Below are 24,017 nucleotides of genomic sequence, written 5' to 3'. Positions count from 1 at the left end.
GCCCTGGAGACTGACATCTGATACGATGAGTAGTCTGGGGCCCCCATAGAGGCATTGTCTGTATGTCAATATCTTATACCTGTAATCGCCTCTGGTCTGCTTAAAGGTAAAACTGTGTTCTGAAGGTTTGTATTGCTTATCGAGCAGTTCATAATCCTAGTTCAACTTTCTTTCAGGTTTACTGGGTTAATGATCTCGAATGCTCTCATTAGAGCCCTGCTGTGAACAGCACTGTTGGTGGAGGGGGCTAAGTTTTGTTGCTGACTTTTCTACCTCCCTAACACATTTTCCCCCTCCTGTTCCCTCTCTGCCTATGGACACAGGATGCCTCTAGGATGACAGGCGCAGAGATTCTGCCAGCTTTGTAGCCATGAAGGAGACGGACCGGGAGGCTGTTGCGACAGCGGTCCAGAGGGTTGCTGGGATGCTTCAGCGCCCGGACCAGCTGGACAAAGTGGAGCAGTATCGCCGAAGAGAGGCCCGGAAGAAGGCCTCTGTGGAGGCCAGATTGAAGGTATGAGGCCTGAGTGGCCATGGGCACCTGCTTCACTCCCAGGTGGGACACAGGCTTTTATCTCAAGTTTCTGGTTCCTGCTTAACAACTGGACTTTGTGATGACGTGGAAGGGGGCAGCCTTGAACGTACCTTGACTTAGCACGTTCCTTCCAACAGTATCCTGCCAATCAGTAGATTGACAAACAAGACAGGGGGAATGTTGAAAACACCAAAGGAGCAACCTTTTTGAGCACCCAGAAATGTCCATTTAACTTTTTAAAGAACGCTAGAAGAATGACAGCTTCTCTTCATTAAAAGCTCTTCTGCAGAGCGTATCCAGAGAGCATTGTGTTTGGCTCGTTCTGGCGCGTGCTGTAGTAGGCTGGCCCTGGGGCAGGAAGGGGGAGAGCTCGGCACGTTTATTAGAGTGTGGGAGACTGAGGCAAGAAAGAAAATCGATCTTGTATGATTTGGATTGGCTTTCAACTTAATTCACGCGGAGAGAGGAGGTTTTATTAAAATTACGCACACTTGGTGTAGTTGTAAAAACGTTGAGACCGTGGCCTGCTGTAGGTGACTGGCAGCACAGCGGTCTTGAGGACTCGAGAGCGCATTTTAGGAAGGTTACTTCTCATGCTGACAGGGCAGTGAGGTCACCTCTCCAGTCGAAAACATTAGCGGCCAGGTAAGTGCAGGTTTGTTGAGACAGGATGAGGCTCATTCACTTGCACCAGTGAAGCAGCCAAAGACCTGCTGGACTAATTTGAAACAGTTTCATGTCAATTTAAAAAATGGTTTAGGGCTTCCCTGGTGGCACAGTAGTTAAGAATCTGCCTGTCAACGCAGGGGACACGGGTTCGATACCTGGTCCGGGAAGATCCCACGTGCTGCAGAGCAACTAAGCCCGTGCGCCACAACTACTGAACCTGCGCTCTAGAGCTGCGAGCCACAACTACTGAAGCCCGTGTGCCTAGAGCCTGTGCTCCACAAGAGAAGACACCGCAGTGAGAAGCCCACGCACTGCAACGAAGAGTAGCCCCTGCTCGCCACAACTAGAAGAAAGCCCACGTGGAGCAACGAAGACCCAGCGCAGCCAAAAAAAAAAAAACAAAGGAAAAAAAATAGTGTAGACCTGCTACGTTTTTATTCAGAATTTTATTTTATTTTATTATTTATTTATTTATTTATTTTTTTGCGGTATGCGGGCCTCTCACTGCTGCGGCCTTTCCCGTTGTGGAGCACAGGCTCCGGACGCGCAGGCCCAGCGGCCATGGCCCATGGGCCCAGCCGCTCTGCGGCGCGTGGGACCCTCCCGGACCAGGGCACAAACCCATGTCCCCTGCATTGGCAGGCGGACTCTCAACCACTGCGCCACCAGGGAAGGCCTATTTTATTTATTTTAAATTTATTTTAAGTTTATTTTTGGCTGTGTTGGGTCTTCATTGCTGCACGCGGGCTTTCTCTAGTTGCGGCGAGTGGGGTCTCCTCTTCCTTGCGGTGCGTGGGCTTCTCATGGCAGTGGCTTCTCTTATTGTGGAGCACGGGCTCTAGGCACAGGGGCTTCAGTAGTTGTGGCTCTTGGGCTCCAGAGCGCAGGCTCAGCAGTTGTGGCACCTGGGCTTAGCTGCTCCGCGGCATGTGGGATCTTCCCGGAACAGGGCTCGAACCCCTATCCCCTGCATTGGCAGGCGGATTCTTAACCACTGCGCCACCGGGGAAGCCCTTATTTAGAATTTTAATCTGTTCTAGGAACTTGTGGGATTAGCTAACAGTTGTTGTGTTCTGTTGAAATCATTAACTATTTCTAAACGCTACTTAGTGTTTCGTGGGTGAAAGGTATTCCTGGGCACCGTTGTGCTCCCTGGCCTTTCCCTTCCTTTTCCCATCCACCTGCTGCTCCTTCACGCCCTCTCCATTCTGACTGTACGGCTCACTGGGTGGCATTGCCACGGGCTCTCAGAGTGAGTCTGAGTCTCAGGTGCACCAGCTCTGCGTCGTGGGGCCGGCCGTCCTGGAGCGGAGTCTGGTTCTGGCCGAGTGGCAGGAAAACCCTGTCCGCTCAAGCTGATGTGCGAGTCCTGACGGTTTCTCCCTCGAGTGAAGGCCTGTGAAGAGGCTGAGGGGTGCCTGAGAGGTGGTGTGGAGTCCTTCTAAGGGCCGCATTTAAGGGGCGGCCCGGGACTCGGGGTGTTCCCACGGGGGAGTCTGGCATTCTCAGGTCAAGGGGCTGGATGATGGGTGTTGTGAGGTTTTCTCAGCAGAGCTTTAAAAACGTTTTGTTCTAAGAAGCAATGGGAAAAAGGAAAAGCTACCTTATGAATCAGTGGAATCCTTGTTGCGTTTTGTTGTCTTGTCTGTGGGCGTTGACTGTTCTCTACTACTGAAACGCCTCTTTTCTACACTCTGAGCCTCCTGGGGAAGGTCTGCTCGGGGCCGTCCCAGCTCTGCTCACCCACCCAGTGTCTTCCCTAGGCCGCGATCCAGTCGCAGTTGGACGGGGTGCGCACGGGCCTCAGCCAGCTCCACAGCGCGCTGAGCGACGTCAAGGACATCCAGCGGTCCCTGGCCGACGTCAGCAAGGACTGGAGGCAGAGCATCAACACCGTCGAGAGCCTCAAGGCTGTGAAGGACGCCGTCGTGCGGCACAGCCAGCTCGCGGCCGCCGTGGAGAACCTCAAGAACATCTTCTCAGGTAGCCGGGCCACGGCCGCGCTCTCTCCCACGACTCACGTGTGCGTTTCCTTGCCCTGTGGGTGCCGCAGGGCAGTTGCAGCTGTCGTCGCCCTGCTCAGAGGGGTGATTTCTGCCTGCACAGTTGGGTTCATATTTTGAACACAGGCGGATGGTCAGTTGAGCAAATGAAGGCTGGTAGAATGTTTGTGGTTCTGAAATGGTCAGGACAGGCACAGAAACGGGTAACTGAGCAAGCGCTGCGTGAGCATGGTTCCCTCAGCTGCAGTGTGGCTCAGCGGGGCTCGGCCAGGTGCTGGAGGATGAAGATGCGCCGCCCGTGGGACGGCTCGCGGTCAGGCTCGTGGTCTGCGGGCGGAGCAGCGCTGCGAACGGGACGAGAGGGCGCAGTTCCCAGACAGGAAGGGTGTGCACGGGTCGCAGGCTGGGGGCAGGGCAGGGGGCGGATAGGGCACACCCTGGAGTCTCGGTCCCCATGGGAGCTGGGCCTGTGGGAGTCCTTGGGGCTGGTGGGGAAGGTGGGGGCGCGGGAGGGGCCCTTTCAGAAGCCTGTCCCAGTACCTCACTGGCGGGAGGAACAGTGGGCTCAGCGTCAGCCGTCACCAGCACAGGGTGCCCTGCTGTGTTCGGCACAGCCTCGTCGCTTGTGCTCCACCCCCTGGAGCTAGTCCCTCGCCCCGTCCCCTCGTTCCCCATCCCCTCGTCCCCTCGTTCCCCATCCCCTCGTCCCCTCGTTCCCCATCCCCTCGTCCCCTCGCCCCCCCGTCCCCCCGTCCCCTCATCCCCTCGTCCCCCCGTCCCCCCGTCCCCTCGTCCCCTCGTTCCCCCCGTCCCCTCGTCCCCTCGTCCCCCCGTCCCCCCGTCCCCTTGTCCCCTTGTCCCCTCGTCCCTTCGTCCCCTCGCCGCTGTCAGGGTCATCATCCCAGCTCGAAGCCTTGGGATGGTCCGACCCCTTCCCTGCCTTTATCTGGTGTCTGGTCTCAGCGAGTTCTTTCTGCGCTTCCTTCCGAACTCTGCTCCACCCCGGAGTGGAACCTGGTGCAGTTCTTCCCCTCCGCCCACCAGCCCACCACGTACGAACCGCAGCATGTCTGAGGGCAGCATTATTGAGTACTTGACCCCGCCCCTCTGTGCACGCTCAGCTTCCCGGGGCCCTTCTCCGTCCCCCGCATGAATGACACAGCACTGCCGACTGTGGTGGGCGCTCTGGAAGCAGCTCCTCTTGGTGACTGTGGACGACCTGGAATTGGTCCAGTCTACCTGCCACAATCTCCTTCATGACATTCAACCAGCCTTCTTAGTTAATTTCCCTCTTATAATTTCCTGTTGACTGACATCTTCTTCCAGTCTTGGACGCTAATGCCAAATGACCAAAAAGCTACCTTTCCATCCACAGAGGTTGAAAATAATTTTCTTCCTTTGATGAACAATGAGGCTGTGATGCAGATGTGGTTTTTGTTAGGAGTATGTTCTTATTGGGAAGATGTTGTGCTTATTTGGCTCCCTTCAGACTTTTCTCATTGCCTGTAATTCAGTAGTGTTGTGCACACAGCCTGTTTTTTTCTCCACACTTTTACAAATTATAAAATATGCATAATATAAGATTTACCATCTTGACCATTTTCAATTGCACAGTTCTGTAGTATGAAGTGCTTTCGTATCGTTGTGAAACCATCACTATCCATCTCTAGAACTCTTCACCTTGCAAATTGAAACTTTATTATATAGTGCAGTGTCAATTCTATCTCAATAAAACTGAAAGAAAAAAAATCTGCAGCCGTTAAATAATAGTTCCCCATGCCCCCTCCCCCAAGTCCCTTACTAGTTTATAGGTCTATTTAGATTTTCTGTTTCTTTGTGGTTTAGGTTTTGTGTTTCTAGGGATCTGCACTTCATCTGGGTTATCCAGTTTGCTGGTGTACAGTTGTTCATAGTACTCTTATAATCCCTTTTATTTCTGTAGAATTGGTAGTAATGTCCTCACTTTTATTTCTGATTTTAGTTTTTGAGTCTTCTTATTTTCTTAGTTCATCTAGGTAAGATTTGTCAATCGTTAATCTTTTGAAAGAACTGCGTTTGGTTTTGTTGATTTTCTGTTGTGTTTTTCGATTCTCTGTTTATCCCTGCTCTAATCTTGATTATTGCCTTCCTTTTGGTAGCTTTGGGTTTAGCTTTTTTTTTTTTTTCTAAGAACTTTTTTTAAAAAAATTAGTATAGTTGACTTATGTTGTATTAGTTTCTGGTATACAGCAAAGTGGTTTAGTTATACACATATATGTAGGTATATTCTTTTTCATATTCTTTTCCATTGTAGTTGAGGGTTTAGTTGATTCTTTTTCTAGTTCCTTAAGTTGTAAAGCTAGGTTGTTGACGTGAAATCGTTCTCTTTTAACTGAAGTGTTTATAGCTGTACTTCGCCCTTAGCACTGTAAGTTCTGGTATGTTGTGTTTTCATTTTCATTTGTCTCTAAGTATTTTCTAATTTCCCTTGTAATTTCGTCTTTGGCCCATTGATTAAGAGTGTGCTGCTTAATTTCCACAAATTTGTGAATTTTTTGTCAATCACAGATATTTAACTTTATCCATTTGTAGTCAGAGAAGATATTTTGTATGACATTTATCTTTTAAAATCTATTGAGATTTAATTCATGGTTTAAATGAATTCATTCCTAATGATTTAATTTAATTCATGCCTAAGGGTATGGTCTGCCCTAGAAAATGTCCCATGTGCACTTAAGAGGACTGACTGTGTGTGCTGTTGGGTCGGGTGAAGTGTTCTGTATACGTCTGTTAGATCTAGTTAGTTTGTCGTGAGGTTCAAGTCCCATTTCCCTACTGATCTTGCGTCTGGTCGTGTTCATTATTGTGAGCGGCATATTGAAGTCTCCAGCCATCATTGTAGAACGGTCTGTTTTTCCAGTTCTGTCAATTTTTGTTTCGTATATTTTGATGGTCATTAGGTGTGTAAATGTTTATACTTGTATATTCTTACTGGATTGAACGTCTTATTAATATAAAATTCCTTCTTTGTTTCTTACAACCTTTTTTGACTTTGAATCTGTTTTGTCTGATGTTAGTACGGCCACCCCCGCTCTCTTTTAGTTACTGTTTGCATGGAATAACTTTTCCCATCCTTTCACTTTCAATCTATTTGTGTCTTTGGATCTCAAGTGAGTCTTTTGTAGGCAGCGTAAAGTTGGATCATGTGTTTTTATCCATTCTGCCAGTCTCTGTCTTTTGATTGGAGAGTTTAATCCACTTACATTTGAAGTAATTACTGGTAAGGAGGGACTTAATTCTGTCATTTCCCAACTGTTTTCTGTATGCCCTTATTTTGTCATTTTCTGCATTATAGTCTTTTGTTTAGTTGATTTTTTTTTGTAGTAAAGTGTTTTAATTCCTTTCTCAATCCTTTTTTTTTGTATATTCTATAGCTATTATCGTTTTTTGTTCCCATGGGGATTACATTTACCATCCTAAAGTTATAACACTAATTTGAATTTATACCAGCGTAACTTCAATAATATACAGAAACTCTGCTCCTATACAACACTTCCCATCTCCTTTCAGTTATTGATGTCACAAAACTACACCTTTATATATTGTGTATCCAAAAACATAGACTAGTTGCTATTTAAAAAAAAATGCATTCGTCTTTCAAATTATGTAGAAAGTAAAATGTGGAATTATAAACCAGAGTTACAGCTATTCTAGCTTTCTATTAGTACTAGCTTTGGACTAATTTTTTTTTTCTCTAAATGTGTTAGTCTCTTGAATTATGTAAAACAAAAAGAGTTACAAAGCAAAGTTACAATAATACTGGCTTTACAGTTGCCCATGTATTTACCTTTACTGAGACCTTCATTTCTTCCCACAGCTTCAAGTTGCTGTCTGGTGTCATTTCACCTGCAGAACTTCTTTAGCATTTCTCACAGCGTAGGTCCAGTGGTCACAAACTCCTTCAGCTATTGTTTGGGAATGTCTTAATTTCTCCTTCACTTTTGGGGGACAGTTTTACCAGATATAGGATTCTTGAGTTACAGGTTTTTTTTCCTTTTAGCACTTTGAATATTACCAGCAGGCTGCTTTTTGTCCTTCAAAGTCTCTGAAGAGAAATCTGCTGATACTCCACTGAGGATCCCTTGTATGTGATCAGCTGCTTCTCCCTTGCAGCTTTCAAGATTTCTCTCTCTGTGTTTGGCTTTCTGTGGTTTGATTACAATGTGTCTTGGTGTTGGGTCTCTGAGTTTTTTCTGTTTGGAGTTTGTTGAGTTCTTGAATGTTTATATTTATGTCTTTCATCAAATTTAGTAAGTCTTTGACCATTATTTAAAATACAGGCACACCTTGGAGATAATGCAGGTTCGTTTTTAGACTACCTCAGTTAAGCAAATTATCTCAGCAAAGCGAGTCATGCGAATTTTTTGGTTTCCCACTGAATATAAGTTATGTTTACATTGTGTTGTAGTTTATTAAGTGTGCGATACGAGTATGTCTAAAAAAACAATGTACATACCTAAAATAAAAAATACTTTATTGCTGAGAAATGCTGACTGTCATCCAGACCTTCAGCGAGTGCTAATCTTCTTGCTGGTGGAGGGTCTTGCCTTAGCGTTGGTGGCTGCTGACTGATCGGGGCAGTGGTTGCTGAAGGCTGGAGTGGCTGCGGCCGTTTCTTAAATAAGACAGCAGTGACGCTGGCTGTGTTGACTGACTCTTCCTTTCAGGAATGATTTCTCTGTAGCAGCAATGTTGTTTGATAGCATTTTACCACAGGAGAACTTCTTCTAAAATTGGAGTCAATCCTCTTAAACCCTGCTGCTGCTTTGTCAACTAAGTTTATGTAATATTCTAAATCCTTTGTTATTTCAACAATTTTCACAGCATCTTTAAACTTCAGGAGTAGTTTCTATCTTAAGAACTTTCTTTGTTCATCCGTAAGAAGCAACTCTGCATGTGTTAAAGTTTTATCGTGAGATCACAGCAGTTCAGTCACATCTTCAGGCTCCACTTCTAATTCTGGTTCTCTTGCTGTTTCCACCACATCTGCCATTACTTCCTCCACTGAAGTCGTGAACCCCTCAAAGTCATCCACGAGGGTTGGAATCAGCTTCTTCCAAACTCCTGTTAATGTTGGTATTTGGACCTCTTCTCATGAATCATGAGTGTTCTTAATGGCCTCCAGAACGGTAAATCCTTTCCAGAAGGTCTTCAATTGACTCTGCCCTGATCTATGAGAGGAATCACTATCTATGGCAGCTGTAGCCTTTCGAAATGTATTTCTGAAATAATAAGATTTGCAAGTCGATGTTATTCCTCTATCCGTGGGCTGCAGAGTAGATGTTGTGTTAGCAGACGTGAAAACAACAAGGATGTTGTTGCACATCTCTGTCAGAGCTCGAGTGGCCACGTGCATTATCAATGAGCAGTAATGTTTTGAAAGACATCTTTTTTTTCTTAGCAGTAGGTCTCAACAGTGGGCTTAAAATATTCAGCAGATGATGTTGTAAAGACATGTGCTGTCATCCAGCCTTTGCTGTTCATTTATAGAGCACAGGTGGAATAGATTTAATATAATTCGTAAGGGTCCCAGGATTTTTGGAATGATAAATGAAGATTGGTTTCACCTTAGGGGCACCACCTGCATTAGCCCCTAACAAGAGAGTCAGCCTGTCCTCTGAAGCTTTGAAGCCAGGCGCTGACTTCTCTCTAGCTGTGAAAGTCCTAGATGGTACCTTCTTTTAATAGAAGGCTGTTTTGTCTGCATTGAAAACCTGTCGTTTCGTGCAGCCACCTTCATGAGTTATCGCAGCTGGATCTTCTGGAGAACTTGCTGCAGCTCCTACACCGGCACTTGCAGCTTCACCTTGGGCTTCTGTGTTATCGAGACGGCTTCTTTCCTTCAACCTCATGAGCCAGACTCTGCTGGCTTCTGACTTTAGATCTGTAGTTTCCTCACCGGTCTCAGCCTTCAGAGAAATGGGACTTGCTCTGGATTAGGCTTTGATTAAGGGAATGTTGTGGCTGGTTTGATCTGTCCAGTCACTAAAACTTTCTCCATATCAGCAATAAGGCTATATTGCTTTCCTACCATTCGTGTGTTCACTGAAGTACCACTTTTAATTTCCTTCCAGAACTGTCCTTTGCCTTCAGAGCTTGGCTAACTGTTTGGCACAAGAGGCCCAGCTTTCAGCTTCTCTCGGCTTTCGACAGGCCTTCCTCACTCAGCTTAATCATTTCTAGCTTTTGATTTAAAGTGAGAGATGTGCGACTCTTCCTTTCACTTGACCACTTAGAAGCCATTGTAGGGTTATTAATCGGCCCAATTTCAGTATTCCTGTGTCTCGGAATAGGGAGGCCTGAGGAGAGGGCGAGAGCACGGGGAGCAGTGAGAACACACACCACATTTGTCAGTTACGTTTGCCATGTTATACGGGCACGAGTCTCGGTGCCCCAAAACAATTGCAGTAGTAACATCAAAGGTGACTGATCACGGATCACCGTAACACTTACAATCATAGTGAAAAGTTTGAAATATTGAAAGAATAACTAGAATGTGACACAGAGACACGAAGTGAGCAAATGATGTTGGAAAAATGGTGCTGATTGACTTGCTTGATGCAGGGTTGCCACAGACCTTCGGTTTGTAAAACGTGCAGCGTCTGTGAAGCACAGTAAAGCGAAGCACAGTAAAGCGCAGCGTGCCCGTAGTCGCTCTGCCCATCTTTCTTTCTTCCTCTGGGTCTCCCACAGTGTGCACCGCACAGACCCCTTAGGCTCTGTTCACTCCTCTCTAGTTGTCTTCCTCTTATCCTCACGCTTGATGACTTCCTTCCTGTCTTCAGGTTTGCCGTTGCCTTCTTCTGCTTGATCAAATCTGCTTTGAAAATTTGAAGTAACTTTTCCATCCAGTTCGTATACTTCCCTGCGCGTTTTCTTTTAGTTCTTTGAGTGTGTTGAAGAGTTTGCTTCAGAGGCTTGTCTAGTCCACCATCTGTCTGTCCTTCTCGGGGATGATTTCTGTTGGTTTATTGTTTCCTTGAATCTCCGTTCTCTCCTGCATCTTCGTATGCCTTGTGATGTTGTTGTCGAACGTTGGACGTTCGAATCTAATAACATGTGACTCTGGAAATCAGGTTTTCCTCTTTGCCAGGGTATGCTGATTGTTTATTGTTTTTGTTGTTTTGATTGTCGTAGGCTGTGTCTGTGCAGAGGGTCAGGCTGAGATGTAAACTCGAGGTCTTCTCAGGTCTTTCTGAGCCTGCGCCTCTCCTGGTCATTTGCAGTCAGTTTCTACTTTTCTACTGGTGCTGAGAGCTGAAATGCACCAGTATTAACCACACCTTACTTTCACACCTTTCCCTGGAAGTTGTATGCCTTCAGTAGACTCCAGAGTTCCAAAACAGGTACTCGGATGGAGTCTGTCAGTGCAGCAGCTGTCCAGGTGGGAGACAGGTTGCTGGTCACCCTTGTCCCCATCTGCCCAGAGTCCCGTATGGCCCTTTGTGTGGTTTTTCACGGTACCATCTTGTGCCTTTCCCGCAGTGCCCGAGATCGTGAGGGAGACCCAGGACCTCATAGAGCAAGGGGCGCTGCTGCAGGCCCACCGGAAGCTGATGGACCTGGAGTGCTCCCGCGACGGGCTGATGTACGAGCAGTACCGCATGGACAGCGGGAACGCGCGTGACATGAGCCTCATCCACAGCTACTTCGGGAGCACGCAGGCGCTGTCCGACGAGCTGGCCAAGCAGCTGTGGATGGTGCTGCAGCGGTCCCTGGTCACCGTGCGCCGCGACCCCACCTTGCTGGTCTCCGTGGTCAGGATCATCGAAAGGGAAGAAAAGATTGACAGGCGCATACTTGACCGAAAGAAGCAAACTGGCTTCGTTCCTCCTGGAAGGCCCAAGAACTGGAAGGAGAAGATGTTCGCCGTCCTGGACAGAACCGTGACCACGAGGATTGAGGGCACGCAGGCGGACACCAGGGAGTCTGACAGGATGTGGCTCGTGCGCCACCTGGAGATCATAAGGAAGTGTGTCCTGGACGACCTCCTCGTCGCCCGGAGCCTGATGGTGCAGTGCTTTCCTCCTCGCTACCAGATTTTCAGGAGCCTCCTGAACGTGTACCACCAGGCTCTAAGCACGCGGATGCAGGAGCTCGCAGCAGAGGACCTGGAAGCAAACGAGATCGTGAGCCTGCTGACCTGGGTCCTAAACACTTACACCAGGTAACTCCACCTGTATACCTGGCGTTTCCTGTTTCCTGGGGGCGAAGCGTACTGGCCGTTCTAAACGGCCGCCGAGTCCTCTTGCTCAGGGCGTTGCCTTCCGGCTGACGCGTCCCCTTTTGGTCCACCTGTGACCCGAGGTCGGGCCCGGCCCCTGGTCGTGTGCACGCTCTTGCATTTGGGTGGAGCCTGTGCCCTGGCCGGTCTGTCCGTAGTGAGCAGTTTGGCCTTGCGTTTCCTGTACTCCTGACCCGCCTTCTCGCGGTGACACTGAGAGCAGGTGGTGTCACCTGTTGGACAGGTGAGGACACGTGGACCCAGGAGGCCCCGAGACCCGCACAGAGTCTCGTGCTGCTGAGGAGATGGCAGCTTGCCCCTGCCGGCTTCCGCCCCCCCCAGTCTGGTTTCTTGTCGGCTGCCCTTCGGCACTTCAGCCTTGACGCTCTGTCGCTTCCTGAAAGGGCTGTGAGCCCCTTTGCGCGGGCGTTACTCTGAGGTAGGGTTTGAAAAACAAGCCAGTGGTGGGGAATTCTGAAACTCTTAGGGTTCGCTAGCGAGAGGAAGGCACGTCTTATTCTAGCCTGTCTTGTGCTAGTGTGTAGAATTAATGAAACCTCTCGTTTTTGCAGTAAGGTTTGGGGATTTTTGGGGTCTGTGTTTGTTTGTTTTTTGGTAGCTGCTTGTGGTAGAGAATATGTACATTTCAACACGGAAACATATAAAGGGAAAGAAAACATCGTATTCATTGTGGCTGGCGCTGTCTCTGCTTCCCCGTGCTGGGCCTGGGCCTCGGCGCCTCCTGTGTGCCGCCCTCCACTGCCGTCGCGTGATCCTGTCGTCAGGCCACCCTCGAGGAAGACCTCTCACCATCATCTTCGTTTTGAGGCACAGGGAGGAACACGCCCAGGGTCACATGGCCCTTGCGGGGGGGGGCGGTGCGACTTGAACTGGGGTCGGGGCCCTCACCGTGCTCCGGCCGCCAGACCTCGGGGTGCGCATTTGTGTGACCTGCATGGTTCTAGGCCTTGATTTTGTTTTCCACTCGCCACGTTGTAAGCATTTTTCTGTCCTTGGCAGTTCTTGACGGCTTCTTGTTGGTCACCACATCCTTTCGTATTGGAGTTTCTTATGGGAAAAGTTGGACCGTTTTCACGCTAGAAACATTTTCATGCGGAGTTAAGGTTCTTGGGGCAGAAGTAATCTAAGTTGTAGATGGTCTCTTAGTATTTGCAGAATCTCATGAAGTGCTTTTTCACTCAGGAAGACCTTGGATGTCTTAGGAGTGGAGGACAAGCTGTTAGTACTCAGGATTGTCATTCTGAATCCATACTTAGGGGTCATCCGATCAATCAGCCTCGGACATTTAGGAACCCAGCCGCATACCTGGCTTTTATCTGTTTTTTATGAAAACTGTTTTCTGAAGCTTGGTTCACGTCCCTCCCTTCTTCAGCCCCATAGGCTGGAAGTGCTGACACTTCACTTGCTGAGTCGCGTTTGGTTGCGGGCGTCAGGTGTTCTCCGCTCTGGTCCTCGTCCTGCTGGACCAGCGGCATTAGCGCCTGTGCCCTACGTTTCTAAATTCAGTGCTTGTCTGTTCTCCAACTCATGGGACCTCCCACCTGCCAGGCCCTGGTCTTCCTCAGGGCACCGTGGGTGGAGCCAGCAAACCTTGCCCTGCAGGCCCCTGGGACGGGGAACTGCACCACCCACCTGAGGGCTTCCTGTTTCCCTTCCCGCCTGTGCCCGCAGTGCAGAGATGATGGGGAACGCAGAGCTGGCCCCGGACGTGGACGTCGGGGTCCTGGAGCCCCTGCTTTCTCCAGACGTGGTCGCCGAGCTGCTCGACACCTACATGTCGACTCTGACAGTGAGTGGAGGGATGTGGGCCCACATGGGCCGAGTCGGGCTGCAGCCAGGACCCATCTGGCCGTCGGGCTTCCAGAGGACGCGCGGCTCTTTCTGAGAAGTCGGGTCTGGAGGCGTCCTGGATGTGCCGTGGCGCCTGCCCGCCTCACAGCGCTGAGCCTGGGAGTGGGAGGGCGGCAGGCGGCAGGGGTGGGGGTGGGGTACCGCCCAGTGCCCTCGGGGGTCCGAGGGTGCGATGAGGTGGTCAGGTCTGCTCCTGGGACGTGGGGAGCCTGACACCAGGCAGCCTCTGACAGAGGCGCCAAGGCCGTGCTGGGACGCAGGGGCGGCTGGGGTAGCGGCCGTGGGGTGTGGTCTCCGTGAATGGCCTGCCAGAGGCACGTAGGTCTCGTGCTTCCCTGTCCTGACTGACCTGGCCTGTCCTCCAGCATGACCGTCGTCCAGAAGGTTAAGCTGAGGGAGGCTGGCGGGGTCCCGCGCGTGGAGGTGGATTGTTCCCTTGTGTGGGGCCTGGGATCCCCAGGGGGTGGTGTTGGCTTCTGCAGCTGCTCCACTGAAGAGCGGCCTGTTGACTCCAAGCCTGGTTCTGTTCTTTCCTCCTGCTTAGTCAAACATCATTGCCTGGCTGCGGAAAGCCCTGGAAACAGACAGGAAGGACTGGGTGAAAGAGACTGAACCTGAGGCCGACCAGGACGGCTACTACCAGACGACACTGCCCGCCATCGTCTTCCAGGTACCGGGCCTCGGGCTTCCCAGATGCACGCAGTTGCTGCCGGCGGAGAGAACCTGCTTCTCTCTGAAGCTGCGCAGCCGAGGCTCAGACTTGCCAAGTAGCTTCACCCACGGCCGCAAAACCTAATGTTTTTTGTTCTCCTAATGTTTTTTTTTTTTTTTTTTTTTTTTATCTTTGGCTGTGTTGGGTCTTCGTTTCTGTGTGAGGGCTATCTCTAGTTGCGGCAAGCACGGGCCACTCTTCATCGCGGTGCGCGGGCCTCTCACTATCGTGGCCTCTCTTGTTGAGGAGCACAGGCTCCAGACACACAGGCTCAGTAGTTGTGGCTCACGGGCCCAGTTGCTCCACAGTACGTGGGATCTTCCCGGACCAGGGCTCGAACCCGTGTCCCCTGCATTGGCAGGCAGACTCTCAACCACTGTGCCACCAGGGAAGCCCTCCTAATGGTTTTTGATCTCAAACCAGAAGCTAATTATGTGTTATGTGTGTCTGATGCTCAAATTTGAATTTGCTTTTTTCCTGATGTAATGGCCAAGGTTTGTCTTCGTAAATGCTACACGATCGAGTCTAATCTGACGTACTTTGGGAGGAGTCTTTTAGGGTTTTAGCGTCATCATGCGTTCTTACAGGTAGCCTGCTCTCTCTGTATGGCCTGTCCAGTCCCCTTCCTTTGAGAAACATTGCTGATGGTAGGAGGGCCGAGCCGTGTTCGAGGGCTCTCCTTCTGCTGACACGGAGCTGGGGCTCTAGCCAGGCTCTGGGTGATCCCACTAGTCCATGACGTGTTGGGCTTCACCTTTCCTTTATTTTGGAAGCTGACGTCCGGTGACCACGTGGGGTGAGCTCTGCCTTCTGGTGCTTCTCCACCTTCCCACGTCCGGCCCCCCAGCTCCAGCGTGTGTCCTCCTAGCGCTTCTTAAGAAACCCACATCGCAAACCACAGCCCAGCCCCTGGTACCCGTGTGACCCCAGCCACACCCGCCCTCCCCGGACCCCTTGTTTCCCTGTCTCCCCATGAGAACATACGTGTCCCCCTTGTGGAGACCAGCCTGTTTGCAGGGAATTAGGAAATGATTCCCTGGGTTTTTTTTTTTTTACCTGGTAAGAAAGTTTTGTGTGTTTGTTTAAGTAACTTTGTTATTTTTCACCTGGCGTCATTTTTTCCTCTGAATTTGGACTGTCCTGACTACCAGTTAACAGGTGGGGGGTTTATATAATGGGAAATCTGCACCCTCGTGAGTTTCTATCAGAATTCATAAGTTCTCCAATTTTTAGATGTTTGAACAGAACCTTCAAGTCGCTGCTCAGATAAGTGAAGATTTGAAAACAAAGGTACTCGTTTTGTGTCTTCAGCAAATGAATTCTTTTTTAAGTAGGTATGTATTCTTGCCAGTGTGCTAATTTCGTAGGTTTTTTTTTTTTTAATGGAGAGGAAAACTGTGTTGATCCCAACCTGGCTAGTATTAAAAAAGAATTCAAGCCTGGATTCACTGTAGTCACCTTTTTCCCTTAGTCAGAACTCAAGCCCTTTCTCGTTATCTGCCTTTGAATGGGTTGCATTCCCCCGGGGTCCCGGGTGTGATGGTGTGGGGTTCTCAGCAGTGGGCTGGTGCTACTGCAGGCTTGGAGCTGGGGACCTCCTTCAGTCAGCCTTCCTGTTGTCCCAATTCCCCGGGGTGCCCTCCACAGGGATTCCCCCCCCACCAAGTTGTACACAAAGATTTTCAAATGTATACGGAGGTAGGAAGAATGGCCTAAACACCTGCTTAGCCCACCATCCGGGTTCAAAAGCTGCCTGTAAAGCCGCCCTTGCTGCATCCGGCTCTCCTCCCCCTCGCTCTGCTGAGGTACACTTGACCCTTGAACAACATGGGGGCTGGAGGGGACAGCCCCCGGTGCGGCCGAAAATCCACACGTGAGCTTGCAGTCGGCGCTCCTGCCGTGGTCGCACACCCCCAGATCAGCCAGCCTCGGCTCGTGCAGTGCTGCGGTGCGTGTTGGCTGAAAAGGTTCACGTGTAAGTGAACCTGCACACTTGAAACCCACGTTGTTCAGGGATCAGCTGTGCTTTACAGCAAATCCCGGACGCTGCGGCGTTTCATCCCCTGCATTCCCTACCCTAACTGCAGTGCCGTCAACCCACCGATCTGTCAGGAGCGTTCCGTGGGGCCGCCTGACACCAGGTTTGTGTTTGGGTTTTCCCGCTGGTCTCAGACCCACCTGTTTATAGCTGTGTGTTCAGACCGGGTTGGCAGAAGGCCAACCACTCTGTGGTGCCGGAGGGCAGCCCCTCCCGCTCTGAGCCGCTGGCTTGTGGAGATGCACAGACCCTCCCGTCCAGTGTCCTCCAGCCTGGCCTCAAGCTGCCGTCTGCCCACGAACCACAGGTTGGCTCTGAAGGCCGTGGGGCTCCTCCGTGTTTCCTTACTGTTTGCCCATAGCCTGCTCCTGTGGCTCGGGTGCCGACAGCCGGGCCTCTGCTTAGGATCCCCGTCAGCTGTCACCCATGGGTCATGGCCTGAGTTAGTCATCCCGTTGGTATTGTTCTGTAAAGCAGATGTTTTCCTCAGCAGCCTCAGCTGTGTGGTTACCTGAATCATGCTTTGGACAGAAGGGTGGAATGAATGCTTGATTACTTCCCTTTAATTGCCAGTTTTCAGTTTGCTCCTTCCTTCACATCTATTGAAAACGCATACAAATTTATACGGTGTGTTGTGCTTTTCTTGTACTCCCATATATGTTTGAGAATCTCCATGATAAATTCAAAAATGAAGTATGTAGCCGTCTCAGTTGTTTTCTTGACATCTTAAAGAGTCTAATTTATTTTTAGTTTGATTTTTTCAGGGAAAGTCTCAGAAAAGGACATTTTATCTAACATTTGATTGTGTCCCAAACACTATTGTATGAGTTTCTAGCTGAATCATACGTCAGACGAAATAATACTCTCCCAATTACAAATGTTTCAGAATATTTGTAAAATCAGAACACTGAGCCATATTTCAAAGCCTGATAACGAAATTAATTTTTAATAATCTTTTTTAGATGATCAACTTCTATTAGCATAGGTCACCCCCTCTAGAATCCTTTATTTTTGAAGACTCGTCTGGCCAGATGCTAGCGATGCAGAATGTGATTGTTAGGCTGCGCATTGGCGCCGTGCTGCGAGGCTGCTCTGACGTGGCCGTGTGTCCCCCAGGTACAAAGAGGAGGCGCAGCTGTACAAGGAGGAGCACCTGCGGAAGCGGCAGCACCCGCACTGCTACGTGCAGTACATGATCGCGCTCATCAACAACTGCTGGACCCTCAGGTGAGCGGGGGCCCTGCGGCCGCGGGGCGGGGGCGCTCGGCTGCGGCTGGGGGGGGGGCGCTCGGCGGCCTCACCGGCCCTCTGTCTCCTCTGTCTCCTCGCAGAGAATCCATAGTCAGTTTGAAAAGAAAGTATCTGCAGCATGACGCGGACGAAAGCGTATCTCTGAGCCAGCCGAGCATGGATGGGCTTCTGGACGCCATCGCTGAGGAGGGCTGCAGCAGCCTGCTTGAGGAGGTCTTCCTGGACCTGGAGGTGGGCGCCGCGGAGGAGAGCCCCTTGCAGGAAGCGTTAGAGACAGAGCACTCAGCAGGTCACAGGGCAGAAGCTGGTATTGGAGAGGAGATTGGTTATGGCCATCAGCAGATTGTTGCTTGAGGGCGCGAGCTGGGCTGCACGCCCGTCACACAGCCGGGCTCGGCTTTGAGCAAAGGCACAGAGCACAGCCATAAACAAAGTGCATTCAGGTCACAGCCAAGGCGTGGTGCGTGTTGAGCAAGTAAGTTTACTTCAGAAGGTATGAAAATGGCTCAGCATCATATAGAACCGGCAGAAACCAGAGTGCATTTAACAAATAGAATCATGGTCATCTTGGGTCCTGCAGGGAAGGAGCTCCTGGGGTGATGGGTGGTATCATTTCATGACAGCTGTAACTTTCTCAGAAATGGTTTAGAAAACAAAGTGTACTTAAAAAGACAACATAATAGAGAAATAGACAAGGGACATGAATAACTGTTTCCCAGAACAAGGAGTCATGTGTCCTAAGTAGGAAACAGAGTGCCCAGTCTTAACTGCTCTTCAAAGAAAAGCAAATTAAACCCGAATATTTTTGTTGCTTACCAGGACGGTAGGGATTAAGAACATTGCTACCACGTGATGTCGAGGGCACGAGACTCCTGTGTTCCGTGTAGAACCGTGAATCGGCACAGTTATGGGAGGGCAGTTGGCACGAGTTTTGGAGGGCAACAGTCGTCAAGGTTGTAGTTTGCATACTTTCTGACTAATAACTTTTAGTTTTAGGAATTTCATCTGCAAAAATATACAGATTCACTGCAGCATTCTTTATAATTGCAAAATGAGACATTTTAAGTGTTCATCAGAATTGGGTACACAAATTACAGAGCATCCACACAACAAATAGGTGTAGTCAATAAGGGAAGACGTGTCCGCACAGATACCGCCCTTGCGTCTCATACAAGTCTACGGTTAAAGTACACGTTTGCAGAGTTTCTGTGTGAGCATCGCTGAACATCAGGCGGGCATAGGAAGGTGGCTCCAAGTGCCTCTCCCGATGACAGGCCGTCATGAGGGTGTTTTCTGTGGTCTGTGCTTTCAGCAACATCTCAATGAGCTGATGACGAAGAAGTGGCTGTTAGGATCAAATGCTGTAGACATCATCTGTGTCACCGTGGAAGACTATTTTAATGATTTTGCCAAAATTAAAAAGCCATATAGAAAGGTAAGAGTGTGGGGCACACATGTGGCCTGAGTCCCCTGGCATCTTATGTAGAATTTGGTGTCATCAGTTCTTGGGTGGAAGTTCACGGGTGGTTTTGTGAACCCAGGCAGGTCGGAGACGTTGCCGTCTGAAGGTGGCAGAGGTGGGGGTGATGGGGCATGCACCTTGCTGTCCAAGGCCACGCTGACACGGCCGCAGACCCAGAACCCCATGGGTAGTGGGGACTTCCTCAGCAGGGACCCCTCAAAGGGCGGGTGGGGCTGTGGCCATGGCTCTGATGAGAGGCTGGGCAGGAACCGCAGTTCCCCCTTCACGTCCACGCTTGGGGGCCAGCGGGCGGCTCTCAGCACAGGGCCCACAGGAGACTCCAGGGTCCCCGGCCGTTGGGGTCCCCTCCAGGCCCCGTGAAATGCCCCTGTTCCCGTCTGGGGCTCAGGCAGCTTTCTGTGGGGGAATTCTCAGGGCCTTGGGTGGGTTTTGCTTTAAAATCAGTCTTTCTGTTTGTGGTTTATGGAAGTGTGAGTGGTTTGACACACAGAGCTTGGGTGCGGACACTTCAGGACGTGTCTCCAGGTCCTCTGTGCATCCCTGTAGACACTTGTCTCATTTGTGAGCAGCGTCACTGTGTCATTTCATTTCTGGTTCTTGTACCTTCGTGTCTTCTCCTTGTCTCGCTGCCCTGGCTGGGACCCCCCAGCACGGGGGCATCTTTGTCTCATTCGTAAGCTTAAATTCTCCTAACCCTGCCATTAAAAGCGATGCTTGCAGGGAGACCCAGGTGTTTTAAATCCACCTGGTTGGTCGCTTCACAGCTGTCAGGAGCCTCTGGTGGTTAGAGGTCGGTGGGACCAGCTCTGTTCAATTTTGAATTTCTTGGTTTTTGTAGTTTTTGGTTCCACCTTTTATGTTTCTCAGCATCTGTCCTTTGATCTAACCGGGTGTGTGAAGTCCTTGGGGCTTGTGTCTCAGCCACTCCTGGTCCAGATGGCTCGCCTCCTGGAGCGGCCGGGAGCCCGCGGTCTCACTTGCTCTGCCAAGAGCCTGGCCTCCGCCTGAGTCCCTGCAGCTACCGGGTGTCGTCTCGCTTTGTCTTGTTTGGGGCCCTTGGGGTCCCCCTCACTGCCCGGCCTCCCTGGTACACGGAGCTTCTGATGTCTGTTCTTGGGACTCTGAGGCTGCGCCTTGTGTCAGCAGAGTCGTGCTCGCGTGTTCGTGGGTGACGGCGAGGTGTCCGTCTACCTGTGGGTGGGCTCCGGAGAAAACCACAGCCTTCTCCAAAACTTCCCCAAACGTGTGGACTTGGGGCTCCTCTTTTCCCAGAAGCTCGTCACACCACCCCCAGAGACTGGTCGTTGACTAGCCTCTGTGCACGAGGTGTGGTGTGTGTGGAGCCCTTCAGCCTGTGAGGGGCAGAGCAGGGCCTGGCCCAGGGTCCCCAGCCCTCCCACTGAACCCACACCCCACACTCCTGGGCTGAGAAGCTGAGAGACGCGTGCAGGATGGGCAGGGCGAGGAAAATAGACCCGGATCCCCCAGGGGGGGCCCGTGAGTCACCAGACGGGTCTCAGTAAAGCGGGTGCCGCCCTGGCACCTGCCCCTTCGCCCCCGACGGGAAGCTGCTCTGCAGCGGGTCCGCTCCCAGAACGACGTGTCTGGCGGGGCTGCAGGCAGGCGTCCCCGCGGCGTACTTTGTTCTGTGGGCTCTCTAGAATGGATGTGAGCATCCGAGGTGTCCAGGCAGTACCGACTTCCGGCTGCTGCCGTGCGGCCGGTGCGTCTGCCCGCGTCCCAGACGTGAAACACGGTGAACCTGCTACAGTTTTCTAAGATAGAATTTGTAATAAAGACTCAGGTGTGCTTACTTTGTTGACTCTAAAATTTGTATCGATGAGAAACGGGAAGGAGCGCGTTGGCCTGTGCACCGTGGGCCTGGACTCGCCTTGGGGCCGCGTGCCAGCTGACCCCGTTCTCCGTGTGCCCCGTAGCGGATGATCGCCGAGGCGCACCGGCGCGTGGTGCAGGAGTACCTGCGGGCCGTCCTGCAGAAGCGCATCTCGTTCCGGAACGCCGAGGAGCGCAAGGAGGGCGCCGAGCGCATGGCGCGGGAGGCCGAGCAGCTGCGCTTCCTCTTCCACAAGCTGGCTGCCGGGTTTGGTGAGGAGATGGACGGGCACTGTGACACCATCGTCGCCGTTGCCGAAGTCATTAAGCTCACGGACCCTTCTCTGCTCTACCTGGAGGTCTCGACTCTGGTCAGCAAATACCCAGACATCAGGTAGCGGCAGGGACATTCCTGAGGTCGCTGGGGAGAGGGAGGGTCCCGGGCATTAGGTGGGAGCCTCCCGGGTGAGTGTGGCAGGTCCGGGCTCCAGTGAGGACCCCAGATGCCGTGCGGACGGCGATGCGGGCAGAGTGGGTTTCAGAGATGACAGCGGTGCCCGCCAGCCCCACCGCGGGTCCCGGTTCCCGGGCGTCACCAGGCCACAGTTGGTGCTCGGGCGCCGATGGGAGGGTGGCCAAGCAGACTGGTTTCTGGAGGCTGATCCTGTGCCGCGTGTAGGTGGAACCAGGGAATGGAGCCGGGCCCCTCCTGCGTGTGGGGGAAGGAAGCGAGGGGAGCGGCTCCCCGGCGCTGGCTCCCCGCCAGCCTTTGTGAACCTCCAGGAACCCTGCCGCCCAGTCGGGGGTCGGGGAGGGCTTGAGTCAGCTTTGGAGGCTGAGTGGCCGCGGCTGCACCCTGACGCCCCCTCCCCACCCCAGGGACGAGCACATCGGCGCGCTGCTGGCCGTGCGGGGGGACGCCAGCCGGGACATGAAGCAGACCATCATCGAGACGCTGGAGCAGGGCCCGGCCCAGGCGAGTCCAGACTACGTGCCCATCTTCAAGGATATCGTGGTTCCTAGCCTGAACGTGGCCAAGCTCCTCAAGTAGCCGGCGGGGCCCCCCACCAGGCGTCAGCTGCATGTCTGGGGACGGCCTTGTCTTGGGAGAGCTCCCCCTCGCCTCTGTGCTGTGTACACACTTCTGAAACTGCTGCTCAGTCGAGTCTGGACTTCCGATGGGACGTGAGGGCTTCCCGCTGTGAGGGTCTCTTCCTGGTGATGAGCCAGCCCGCTGGGGTCTGGTGGGCGCACTGCTCCCTCCCTCCCTCCCTCCTCCCTGCCACCGGGTGGGTGTGGCGCGTGAATCCCCACCGCCTGCAAATACATCTTACTTTTCCACCAAGTGAATTGCAGAGTCGCACCCTGAGTAAACGGTGAGCCCCGTGTGGTCCCTACCCTCGCCGCCGCCCTGCTGGACAGGTTTCTCGGCAGCCGAGCTCCGAGGGAACCACGGGGATGGCTCCAGCGTTCGCCCCGTTCCTCCTCCCGTGCAGGACGTGGCGTGTGCGGTGCTGGGCTGCTCTGAGGGGCCCAGTTCCTTCCTCACAGGCTTTCAGGACGGAAGAGTGGATGCTGTGCTCTTATTTCCTCCTCACGAGGGGTGAAAAATTCACAGGTGGGACTTTTTTCTTGAAGGATCAAAACCTAAATGGAGACATGAGGGTGTTCTTACAAGTGTTGCTCAGAAGAGATGTGACCTTCCTCGAGGCTTCTTGCCAGTGTGCTGTCTGTTAATACACACGTTAATCAGTTCCCTGTGTGACGAGACTTAGTGTCTAGTAGGTAGCGGTGCTCAGTACACAGTTTTTGAATTAATAAAGTCGAGTGTTAACAATCGTTAGTCATTGCCCCTTACGATAATGCAGATTACATTTATTTTTCCACTGGCTGAGAGAATTTTCACTCTGAGTTACTTCTGGAATAAATACCCGGGGTGGCTCTTCCCAACAGCAGACCCAAGTGCCCTGTGCTGTCCTTGCCCTGATTACACAGTGGTCACCACAGGGGCAGGCAGGGCCTTCGGTCGCTGGGGACACCTGTGCGATGGTGGGCCCCAAGCTGAATGCCAGATGCCACCATGTTCCAGCGGGGCCAGGATGTGCTGGGAGGTGTGGTGAGGGCCACGTCCCGGTGGGTGGGCGGTGGCGTCCACACCGGCACCTAGGGGAGGGTCACCTCCAGGTCACTGGGCGAAAGGCTAGCAGGCACCCACACCGAAGGCCAGTGCCTGCCTCTTGATCACGCTGCCACGTGCCCGGCGGGGGAAGTGGGTGCACCAGGACGGACAGCCTGCGGCCCACGCCGGAAGGCAGCTTCACCTTGTCAGGCCGTGGCAGACTCACCGAGTCTTGGGGCGGTTCTCCCTATACACTGCCGTTCAGTCGAAAAGCGTCTTTCAAGTCGGGAAGTTTCCAACTCTCAGTTTTACTCAGCGGGTTTCCAAAAAGCAGGGGGGAGGGGCGCCTGACCCTGTGTGTCTGTCGCACTGCCTGGCGTGCTGTCCCCCTGCACCTGCCCACGTACGGTCCACGCTGCCGTAACAAGGACACCCCACGACGGAGCCCGGAAGCAGGGGTTTCTTCCTTTCCCGAGGAAGTCAGTTGGGGCTGGGGGACAACACGGGGCTTCCAGCTGCCCCGTGCACCCTCCTGTGTGGGCAGCCAACGTGGGAAGAGTGGAGATGGGGCCCCTAAGCAGACGTGGCTGTCCCGATGAGGCGACGCCACGTGGAGACGGGGTTGTCGTGAAGCTGCTACCCGCCTAGGAGCACCAGAGGCTGAAGCGGCCCGAGGTGGCGCGGCCCTGCCCTCACCTGATGCCGATTCCCTGCAGTAAGTGGTGTTTGAAGCCACCTGCTTTGTGATACTTTCTTATCCCAGGGAGCGAGGGGAGCCGCAGGAAAGAGCCCCCTCCTTGCTGGAGTCTGTGCTTTCCACCAACATGGAAAGGGCTGTAAATTTACTGGGTAGGCTCCTCTTGGAAACAGTGTCTGTGGACTCCACTTGGACTTGCTGTTTTCTTTTTATAGTAAAATTAAAAATTCTAACTATTAAAATCAAAGGCTGTCTCTGGCAGGGAGGCCCCAAGGATGACCTGCAGGAGATGACCCACAGCCCCGGGCGGCTCCACCTGGGGGACGGGGTCTGCCCACTTGGCTGCCTCCCCCACCAGCCTCCTCTCAAGCCTGCAGAGCCGCCTCCTTGCCCCCCAGGCTCTGGACCCCGCTGTCCCCACCCACCTCTTTCCAGCCCCAGGCCCACGCCTGGGACAGGTGCTTGGTCCTCCCACTCTGGCCGGGTGGGCTGCCCCTGCTGCAGAAGCCAGAGAGTGGTGCATGTCCAGGCTCTGCTGAGGA

General features: G+C 52.2%; 1 protein-coding gene across 2 annotated transcripts; it reads left to right on the top strand.

Moving 5' to 3' along the window:
- The first annotated feature begins 293 nt into the window (after window positions 1–293).
- On the top strand, window positions 294–22,502 carry EXOC3 (exocyst complex component 3). Of its 2 annotated transcripts, XM_033436660.2 has the most exons (12): window positions 331–514; window positions 2,968–3,187; window positions 10,732–11,413; window positions 13,163–13,280; window positions 13,887–14,012; window positions 15,288–15,388; window positions 16,142–16,195; window positions 17,209–17,319; window positions 17,424–17,574; window positions 18,656–18,778; window positions 20,764–21,053; window positions 21,539–22,502. In XM_033436660.2, exons 1-12 carry the CDS (start codon window positions 371–373, stop codon window positions 21,708–21,710), a joined length of 2,292 nt encoding a protein of 763 aa, XP_033292551.1. In that variant the 5' UTR covers window positions 331–370; the 3' UTR covers window positions 21,711–22,502. The 2 variants fall into 2 exon arrangements, with proteins under 2 accessions (XP_004274568.1, XP_033292551.1); XM_004274520.4 differs by lacking the exon at window positions 16,142–16,195 and having other exon boundaries at window positions 294–514.
- The last annotated feature ends 1,515 nt before the right edge of the window (window positions 22,503–24,017 follow it).

This window comes from Orcinus orca, chromosome 3 (genome assembly GCF_937001465.1).
Source record: "Orcinus orca chromosome 3, mOrcOrc1.1, whole genome shotgun sequence".
Taxonomy (NCBI): Eukaryota; Metazoa; Chordata; class Mammalia; order Artiodactyla; family Delphinidae; genus Orcinus; species Orcinus orca.
The sequence above is the reverse complement of the archived record's forward strand: the minus strand, read 5'-3'. Positions and strand labels throughout refer to the sequence as shown.

Coding starts and splice junctions, on each gene's coding strand:
- EXOC3 (XM_033436660.2), top strand. CDS start 371: ATGAAGGAGACGGACCGGGAGGCTGTTGCGACAGCGGTCCAGAGGGTT. Junction 14,013..15,287: donor TGCCCGCCATCGTCTTCCAG/GTACCGGGCCTC, acceptor TCCAATTTTTAG/ATGTTTGAACAGAACCTTCA. Junction 18,779..20,763: donor TTAAAAAGCCATATAGAAAG/GTAAGAGTGTGG, acceptor TGTGCCCCGTAG/CGGATGATCGCCGAGGCGCA.